The following is a 10,393-nucleotide window of genomic DNA, read 5'->3' as shown; positions in this document are numbered from 1 at the left end:
TTTACAGTCTTCATAATTCAGTTTAGCATAGCCTATTCTGTTTTTGTCGGGGTTCACTTCTTAGGTCCATATGAGGCTTGAGTAAACTGGAAAAACTGCAGAACTACAAAAGAGAACTGAGGAGAGTCGATAATCAAACAGACTTTCAAGGGAAATATTAAAGATTTTTAGCTAAAAGAATAGTATCAGTATTAGCAAAATCAGTGTGAGCCATTTTTGTGTACGCAAACCTGTTCATGGGGTCAAAATTGTTTTCATCTACTAGGGACATAAAACTTTTTACAGTAGGCAAGAGGTCCTCTGGAGACGTGGATGCCCAAAACCCATTTTCTTTTCCCCATGGCGTGAAAGAAAATTATTTGACTAGCACAGGAAAGGGTATTTTATCCCCATGATAGAGTGGAAGATTTGATGATGACATAAAAATCCAATCATAAGATCACATCACCAGTGGGAGGAGATTCTTCTCAACCAGGGAAGGAAAACTAATTCTAAATCATTATAAAGAAAGGAAAATGGATGAGATTTTTTTTCAACCATGGTGAAGGTCACTGATGACCGTTGTTGAACATGGGTTTGTAACCATGAAGGATGTTTTGGACCTCCAACAAATAGGGTTTGAGTGATATGAGACCTATCGGCTTGTGCAACTTTACATATAAAATCATTTCCAAAATTCTCACTGACAAGCTTGCAACTATTCTGCCTATGCTTATCTCCCATGAACAGACTGGCTTTGTTAAGGGAAGGCTCATCCATGAGAATATAGCTCTAGCTCATGAGCTTGCTGCTGATCTGGACAAGAAAACCTTTGGGGGAAATGTTATCTTCAAGGTGGATATGGCTAAGGCCTATGATAGGATGGAATGAGAATTTCTTATTGCTATTATGACAAAATTTGATGACCTTAGCTGTGGATGAAGAAAATGTACAATAGTGGATCCAATTGCTCTCACCCATGGTGAAGAGTATCTTTTTATCCACTGCATCCAACCCTTTCTATTGGATTGGAGAAGGGTATTTAAGATCATGAATAATAGAGTTTGAGAGTGATGAAATCAAAATCACATTACCATTGGAGAAAAGAATCTCTCTTCACCATGGGTGAAGGAAAACTTATTCCTGTGATATAAATGGAATCGAACCACTCCGTTTAACACCCTTAATCCATTAGAGAGCAAACCCCCTTACAAAGGGAGTGAAATCAAATCAATACTAAAGCGGAAGTTTTTGTAGTTATTTTGTTGCATGTCCTTTTTTTTTTTTTGTTCAAGGGATTTTTTGGGTAATGCTCCCATGCTGCAAACAGTAAAATCTGAACTGAACCTTGTCAATCTTCTTTCTTTCCTAATGGGCAGGAAGCACACCAGCAGCCTGCGTTGCGTGATTCCACTGTTTTTTGCACTTAAGACAGTTGACCTGAATCTCAATAGGGATTAGGCACGATATTGGTTTTCATTGATACCAATCTACTGGTCCGAATCAGGCTGTATCGGTTGGAATCAGATGAATTTATCCCTGTTTTCTTTAAAAACCAGTTTTTTTTTTTCTTGGTACGTACAGTTACACCGATGCAGGATTGGCCAAGAATCAGTATCAGCCTCTAACAAATACTGATACAGATTGGCCAATCCGATACTGATTCCTAGAAAGCACTTTAATAAATTTTTTTTTGGTAATAAAAAAGGATACTCTATGATAGTGATCATAGCTCCAGGACAAGCCCCCATGTGACAAGCAGCAGAAAGCACTTTAATAATCAACACATCTTTAAGCAGCAACAGCCAATCATGGCGGAACAGTCTCAGCGTATAAGTGATATTCCAGTCTATAATATATGATTCAGATTCAAAAACTTTGATTGGGCCTAGCCATGAAATATTACTTATGGGAGATTGATCACGATGGGTTATAACTACATGGGAATGGCACGTGGGCTGAGCTATAACGATTTCCGTAATAGGATGGGCTCGGCCATAAGCCAATAGGTTAATATATCATACTCTCCATACCCCCCTATCCTGATTTTTAAATCCTTGGATGATGCTTTTAATGAAATAATGAGTTTTGTTAAGTTTACTACTTTGCCACTTTGCTTTAATACAAATTCCTTCATTGCCCATTTTGAAACAAAAAAACGAAAAAGAAAAAAAAAAGGTTCAAATAAGTAATGGAAGGGCAATATTGAGAAATGAGAGAGTTTTTAATGCTTTAACCAGTCATCCATATACTTTGGGCTTTTTTTTTTTTTTTTTTTTTTCAATAGGAGGAAAGTCATTGCAGGAGAGAGAGTATGAAAAGAACCATGGCTAAACCGGTAAATTTTGAACTGACCCTTACCCTACCGGTTAATTCGGCTGGTTAGAGTACCCTACCTGTTTAATTTGGCCAGTAAGAGGAAGTATGAAATGAACCATGGCTAAGCAGGTAATTTGAGCTGACCCTTACACCCGTTTAATTGAACTGACCCTTACCCTACCGATTTAGTTTCGCCGGCAAGGAATGTTTAGCCATAACCTCAAAAACATGGGTTGAAAGGTGGTGGGCAAAACAGGTACCTAATGCCAGCCATACTGTGTGGCCATAACTTGACAGTTCTCATCCTACAGTCTTGTATCATGTGGCAAATGATCTTTGAAGTCTTTTCCATTGAGAAAGCCCTAGGAATGTTAAGGTTGTTACATATCATTTGGAAAATTGCTCTTTCAAGTCTTTACTGTTGAGAAAACCTAAAGAATGTTAATGTGTCTATCTTCCAATTCATGTTGGTAAAGCTTCCTGATGGCAAGGAAAATGGCAAAGAAAACTTCTAAGATCCAAAACCAAAACAAACCAGGCTTAACCAACCCGGTTATGGATCAAATGGCAGAACCGGTTCTGTTGGGATCCAACTCTAAGAAAATAGATACTAATCAGATCAAGCTCACTACCATTTTTGCCCTAGCTCCCCACATTTATCTGCTAGCTGGTTCAAAGCCTAGACCATCATTCAGAAACCTAGGGAATATGAATCTACTCCAAATATAGTTTCTTTCTTATCTGTCACAATGCTTTTGCAATTACAAAGCTAGGTAACATAAAGGTATATAATCAAGTGTCAGACTATTATGTTCACAGAAGGAATGCAGAATTGCTTTGCTTACAGTGTATACAGCAAGGCCTCATGCACAAATAGTCATATATTCCAATATGGTTTACATTTACATCTGGTCTGTTGCAGGTATAAACTGTTCATACAAATCGGAGAAAATTTTGAGTTACAATAAGGTCAAATAATGCCATATTAATAGCTGGAATATAAGTAGCTAGTCTTGCATAACCGGTGAGGGAGCTAGTACACTGGCTATGCAATGAAATACACATTATTGATAAAAAACATAAGGTTGGGGGGGGGGGGGGAAGCTTTTACATTGATGGATAAGACATTGCAGAGCTCCTCCTACCCAGTCGCTCTTTGCAACTCTCTTGACCTCAATTACGAATTGACTCTCCGTAATCACATCTCATCTTTTTCACTTAAAGGAAAGGTCATCCTAAGGCCCTCGATATTTACGGAAGCACAGGCATCCCCAGCATCCCTGTGGCTGATCGACGGGTATCATTCCTCCACCCTTTGATGTGTCAATCGCCTCCAACATGGACACCACCTCATCCATCTCTGGCCGTTTGTCAGGGTTTGCATCCCAGCATCGCTTCATTACATTTGCTAGGGAGCTCGGGCAACACCGTGGTATATCTGGCCTCAGGTTCTGCAGTTCCGGATCAGATCAGATTAAGTCTTCTAAATCTTTTGCACAGATTATTTTTTATTTTTTATTTTTTTGGGGTAACAATGTTTCACAGATTAATTGGTGCCTAACACAAATGACTTGCAGAAAAACAAAACAAAGTATGTACCTGACGAACAACAGCTGAAGTAACTTCTGAGAAGCTAAGGTCCGGGTAAGGCATGTCACAACAATATATTTCCCACAAGCAGATTCCAAAACTATACACATCACATTTCCTATTATATGGGTTGCCGTTAAGGACCTGAAACAAATCGACAAACTGGTCAGGGTAAAAGCATTTATTGCATATTTATTTTGAAGTCAGGTAAATCCTGCATACCAGATTTTTATTAACAAGTCTGAATCCATATCTTTGCAAGACTTGTCAAAACTCCATCATTAATGCTTTTTTCATTTCAGATTTGTGTGTGTTTTGGGTGTGCGTGTGTGTGTGTGTGTGTGTGAGAGAGAGAGAGAGAGAGAGAGAGAGAGAGAGAGAGAGAAAATTCTCACTGGTGCCTCTCCAGCACCACCCCGCACTGAAGAGGATCTTAATCCATTCAATAGCACTGCTTTGGGGCAGTAAATATGTAGCAGATCTAGAGGGTCACTATTTGTCAGGTTGACAGTGTTTGTCATGTGGCCTTAGATGCTCGAAAAAATAATTTTAAACCACTGAAGAAAGAAGTTTTAAAATAAAAGAGAGCATTAAGAACATCGGTAGAATAAATCCTAACCAAAGGCAGATTTAACCATATACCTCAGGAGCCATGTAACCAAGGGTCCCAGTCTCACCCGTCATGTCATTAGGGTTTTGAGCTTCAACACGAGCAACCCCAAAGTCAGCTATTTTTACAGTGCGTGTCTTATCCAAAAGCACATTCTCTGTCTTCACATCTCTATGAACTATCTTCTTGGAGTGAAGATAACTCAACCTACAAAATGAGAGATTAATTTTTCAAGTGGTTGTCTTCCAAGGAGTTAAAAATCATGGAATAAAGCTTGACCCCAATCATAACATATATGTATACGATGTTATGGAAAAGGAAGAAAAAAGAGAATCAGTAGAAAGAGTCTGACCCTCGTGCAAGATCCAATGCCAGTTGAACGACGACTTTGAAAGCTAGCTTCCTGCGCCGGTTCTTTATGAGATATGATTTCAAAGCACCCCCAGGCAGATATTCAACAACAACACAGCAAACATTACTAGGCATGCCAATTTGACCATTTTCTGTTTGTATGTTCAAACCTGATGTGCCCATTACAGCACCAATGAACTGCAAATAATTCCACATGAATGTAAGAACCTGCATGTAAGCAACCCTTGAAACAGAGAGCGTCACAAGGTCAATAGAAACCAAGTAAACAACTTTTGCCACAGATCAAATGATCCAGGAAAGGATTAATATGAATATTCCCTGGCAACGGCCCCCCTTCACACAAATGTATAGAGGATTAAAAATGTCGGTTCAACCCAACAAAAAAGAGAGGATTATATTACAGACCTCGAAAGTTGCAAAAAGAATGTGCCAAAATATACAAAAGTATACAATCTACTTTTGGATATATCAGTTCGAGGAAACTAAAAAGAAATAAGTACAAAATCAGGATGAGCACAAATGGGGAACTTATGTAGAAACATGACTCTGTAAAACCAATACAGAGGAATACATCCCAAAGTCTTCTAGTTCTTATGATTACAGTACTTTAAAACCTCAATCAAAAAGACAAATCATGCGGTGTAAGCAAACAATCAAAAATTTCCAGATTTTAGTACAATGTCATAAAAAAAAAAAAAAGTCCAATAAAACATGTTGGTTTAGTTCAAATGGATGTACTTCATTGCCACAAATGACTCGAAAACTGTTGAAGAATGGCATCCTTAGATCCTCTGATGAATCACAGTGCCATAGATTTAAAATCTATGTAAAATAACCACTGAAGTAATACAGAGACAGTAGGGGTAAAAGTACATCAAATATTCAAGGCTCCAGAGAGTATAGATTTTCTTTACTATTTTTGGTAATGCCAGGCAGTAGCTTCACCGGTTGATGCATTACAAAACATGAGGATACAAACTCAATTCCTTCTTACCCACCAGGATTAAAATTTGATTTAGAGTCAATAACTTATTCCCAAATATTCCCACGCTAAATTGTAATACAATTACTTATTTATTATTAAATAGTCCCACTCTTGATTATTTGTGCTTAATAACCAGGCCCATGTAACTTTTAGATGCATATAAATGAGTTCAAGCAAAATTGTCAATGCAAAGAGCGGTTCTACTCCGTGTACTTGTAGGATATAGAAGATACTTTTTGCATCCAGTATGTTTAACTTAACACGTAAGAAATGGATATGGAAAGTTAGAATGGAGAGGAAGTGCCATATAACATGAAGAAAACTGGAAATCCAGCAGATACTAATAACTTCATAATGAAATGGAAAGCGTAGAAATATTGTCACTAGTTTGTTGGTTGGAAACGCCTAAATTATTAAAGTCATGCCTAGATTATTAAGTTATTAATGGAACAGGGAGGACCATAGATCAAAAACTGAAAGGGTCAAGTACAATGAAATTGGATTAAATAAATAAATAGAAGGTAGACAGACACTTGAGAGACCAAGTTGGACCAGATGATCAGTTACTAGAAGTGACGAGGACCATAAATTTCTGTTTCTGATTAACAAACAACATGAAGAGAACAAGAGAACAAATAATAATGAACGTATACAAGCTCTTCAATAAGAGCATAACAAAAAGATGTGAAAGAAGATTACAAGAGCACTAAATTAACCAAACTCAATACTTTAAGCAGTACTGGTTATAGAAAATAACAAAGATAGATGGTGTAAGATCCTATATCTATCAAAATAAAAAGAGAAAAAAATATTTATACAAATTTGGGGAAATACTTGAAAGACTGGCTGCAAGAAAAGTTAATCAAACCAATTAGACATGTGAAGTTCTTAGAAAATACTCGCTTGGCATGCTTCCATCATTAAGAAGGAAGTATGCATAGATGGAAACCTAGATTCCACTTTCCAAATACCATCACATGGAAACAAAGTGTCTCAATGTCATAAACATCCACCTTGAGACAGCCCAACCCCTTTGTAAGCATACTTGGTCAATTTGATGCGTGGAAGTGAGGTAAAGCCTTCTTGGCTATGTGCTCAGTAGGTTCAACCAACTCAGTCTTGGCTATGAAAGAGGGTGAGGGAGCGAGGTAGAGCCTTCTTGGCTATGGGCTCGGTAGGTTCAACCAACCCAGTCAACCTTTAAGAGGTCCAAAATTAATATGGAGGCAGCCCCCGGACCCAGCCTCTCCTTTGCTTGGGGGTAAAAATGTGGTATCTACACTCAAATCACAGGCTGACAACATTGAAAATTTGGGAATCTTTTGTTTTTGAGAGTTTATATGCAGGATCAAGTCTAAATAGGCCAATTTGATGATTTGTTTTAAGAGTGTTGCGGTCATAGGTAAAACTCGACTTTGAATAGTATTTCAATAATAGGAGATGACAACAATTTGTAAGTTCCATGTTTATATGGAAAAAAAACTGGACAAATGAACAGCAGAACCCCCCTCCCCTCCTTTTTACCACTGTATCTGTAACTATTTGACAGTGTTACAATTGAGAAAAAAAAGTTAATTGATGAGGAAAGCCAGATCGAGGGAACCACTTAGTTGATTCCCAGGCAGGTTTCTCTTTTCCTCTCACTGACTCAATTAGTATGCTATTGCCTACTTGCTCTATTAATTTCCCTCTTAATTATTTTCTGCTCTTCTATGATCCTACTTCATTTATTCTGATTTTCGTTTCACCTACTCTTTTTTTTTTTCCTGAAAATGCTACTGACAGGCCTCTTCTACCCCGTCTGGACCCAACACCTTTTTCTCATTTAAGACACAATGGTTTTGGTTTTACTACCACACTGTTAAAAATCGTAACTTCCCCATAATAGCCATCCTAACACATTCATGTCAAACTTTAGTTTCCCTCCCCCTAATTACCCATCATTTTTCAAACATAATTCAGCACCAGGAATTGAATTTCGCATTTTGTCCTATTAGCTAGAAGATGACCAATAACTGGTCAATTGTAAGGATGAAAGCCTTTATCCTTCCCTCTTCAATTGCAGGTGGTTTCTGTTGTACTTCTCTAACCAATAAAAATGTTTATTTAACATCAAACATGAAAATTGATAAAAGAGTGTCAATCAATAATTGGCATGCACAATAATCTCATCACTTAAACCACACATGAAAGCCATCCATAGAAAGAGGTATTCATTAATGCCCACCCTAGGGGAAGGGGACGGGGACGGGGACGGGTTCGGGAGGGGAAGACAGCAGAGAACAGATTGCTACCTTAGTTACATTAGGATGATCAAGCTTATGCCAGACAGCAACCTCATGGGTAAAAGCTTGTCTCAGTGAAGCAGTTTCAGCATCAGATCTGTGTCCTTCTTCCCCCCAGTCAAGCAATTTGACTGAAAGTAAGGAATATAAAACAAATTCAGAATGAATAAGACCAACATTGGTACCATAAAAGCTCTTTTTCTCACACAAAAGCAAAACCAAATACAAGAAATTAGAATAGAACAGGGAAGTGGGGAAAAAAGTCAATGCATCAACAACTGTGATTGTGATGGTGGAAATAATTTTTTTGTCCAATTAATCCTTAACACTTATTGACTAATATTTCCTTCTTAACATTATAATATCAACTTTTTGTCCAAACAATAGCCATCAAACAAGTGTGGAGTACAAAAACTACAGATAGCTAGGATCACATGAAAGTTACAGAAAAAGAAAACCAACTTGCCAACACGAAAGAAATTATTTCATATACCCACCAACCCAGCTTAATCCCGTGAATTACAGATTTTGTAAGATAAAATTCACGAGAACCAAACACCCACCACTACCTGTGAATCAACCTGGATATGGGGTACGTAGGGAAAGGACCGACCTGCTAAAAGGAGCAAAATGTCCTATGAAATTTTAAAAGAAGAAAGAAAAAAAAAAGGGGGGCGGGGGCGAATAAAAAAGCAAGATGAAGGCAGAATAATTGTGAGAAAAATAATAAGAGAGAAGCCTGAAACATCATCATCTCAGACATGTTGCAACTGTTCTCAGAAGCCCAATAAATCCAATGTATCCCAACCCACAAAATCAAAACTGAACTTGGAAACAAACTCTCCACAACGAATATCTTAGTGTTTTGAACTGGGAAGCCATTAATAACTGCCTTTTTGTAAACCAACACTACCACAATAACATAAGAAAACCAATTAGTGTCCATCAAAATACAAACTGAACTCTACAAGTACTTACAGAGCAAACCCTCACACACAAAAAAATAATGGAAAGAAAACAAATGCAGAAATCCCTATCCAGATTAGTCAGACAAAAATAGTAAGAGAATGCACAGAAAATTAAGAAATGGATCATCTCAGGAAGAAAATTTGAAGTTCAAATCATAACTAGAAAGAAAAAAAGAAAGAAAAAAATTTTCACTTTTCTTATTAAACGGATTCACAACAGGAGGAATTTCGATTGAAAAGTTGTGGTGGGGAGAGTGGGGGTGGATATGAATGGAAAAGGGAAAGGAAAAAAAAATTAAAATTTTCCTTTCCTGCTCAGTGTGTGGTCTCACCTGCGACGTCTTGGCCATCGTAAACCCCTCTGTGAACTGTGCCAAAGGTGCCTCTAGCAATAACACCCTTCATAATAAGCTTACTGGGATCGATCTCCCACTCTTCTCTAGTGGTTTTCTCCTTCGTCTCTTCCTTCTTCTTCTCCATGGTCCATGCCCGAGTTAGATGTCTCTCGAGCTGTTCATCCAAACTCTTCAGATCGATCTGATCTGCCCTAACAAACACATCACTGTTCTCCTTCATATTTGCTCGTCTCCCGCTTACTCCCTAAGCTCCTTCTCTCAAACAATTACTACTAAAATCAACTCAAAAAACAAAAACCCACTCTTTTTTTCAGCTATAGTAAGTAGTACTATATCTTTATGCCTCTAACTCTCCCCAAAGGCAAAGACAAAAACCAAAGGTGGGTTTGGTCGGCTCGCAGAAAGTGTGAAAAGGGATCGCGGGTTTCCCTGCTGCTGCTGCTGCTGCCACTTCTGCTTCTTCCCCTCTCGTTTACAATTTCCTTTTGTTTCTCTGATGGGTTTCTCCTCTCTCTCTCTCTCTATATCATCCATGTGTGCACATGCATTGCCTGAATACAACGTGTGCTACTGACCCACCTCGGCCTCTTCTCTCTTTTCTACTTTCCTTTTTTTTTTCTTTAATCAAACTCTTGCAGTCTCTCTCTCTCTCTCTTCTTCAGTTCTTTGGACTTGATTTCAACTTTCTACTACTTGGAATGGATAGATCATTGATGGGTTTCACGGTCAATGCACTTTTCTCCAACCAATCTCCTTAGAAAAACTTCTTTCCGTTTGATTTTGAAAAATTGGGAAATATATAAAAAGGGAGTTTCGTGGCTTTGAGATGCGTCCACAGCCACAGCCACAGCCACCTCCACCAACTGATAGAAGATAGACTTCTACCAAAAAAAAAATAGAAAAGATAGACTTCAAAAAAAAAAAAAAAA

The 10,393-nt window shown here is 38.0% G+C and overlaps 1 protein-coding gene across 1 annotated transcript; it reads right to left on the bottom strand.

The window, feature by feature from the left end:
- Positions 1–3,164: 3,164 nt before the first annotated feature.
- On the bottom strand, positions 3,165–10,271 carry LOC122079161 (serine/threonine-protein kinase STY13-like). Its single transcript, XM_042645420.1, has 6 exons — positions 9,441–10,271; positions 8,150–8,271; positions 4,851–5,047; positions 4,531–4,705; positions 3,898–4,032; positions 3,165–3,749 (listed from the first exon to the last, which is right to left on the bottom strand). The coding sequence occupies exons 1-6, from the start codon at positions 9,682–9,684 to the stop codon at positions 3,534–3,536; spliced, it is 1,089 nt and encodes a 362-aa protein (XP_042501354.1). The 5' UTR covers positions 9,685–10,271; the 3' UTR covers positions 3,165–3,533.
- Positions 10,272–10,393: the final 122 nt, after the last annotated feature.

This window comes from Macadamia integrifolia, chromosome 5 (genome assembly GCF_013358625.1).
Source record: "Macadamia integrifolia cultivar HAES 741 chromosome 5, SCU_Mint_v3, whole genome shotgun sequence".
Lineage (NCBI taxonomy): Eukaryota > Viridiplantae > Streptophyta > Magnoliopsida > Proteales > Proteaceae > Macadamia > Macadamia integrifolia.
The sequence above is the reverse complement of the archived record's forward strand: the minus strand, read 5'-3'. Positions and strand labels throughout refer to the sequence as shown.

Bases quoted from the DNA above. Each gene is read 5' to 3' on its own strand.
- LOC122079161 (XM_042645420.1), bottom strand. From the start codon at position 9,684: ATGAAGGAGAACAGTGATGTGTTTGTTAGGGCAGATCAGATCGATCTG. The intron at 8,272-9,440 runs GTGAGACCACAC...CCTTACTTTCAG, and splicing joins CGATGGCCAAGACGTCGCAG to TCAAATTGCTTGACTGGGGG. The intron at 3,750-3,897 runs GTACATACTTTG...CCGGAACTGCAG, and splicing joins CTTCAGCTGTTGTTCGTCAG to AACCTGAGGCCAGATATACC.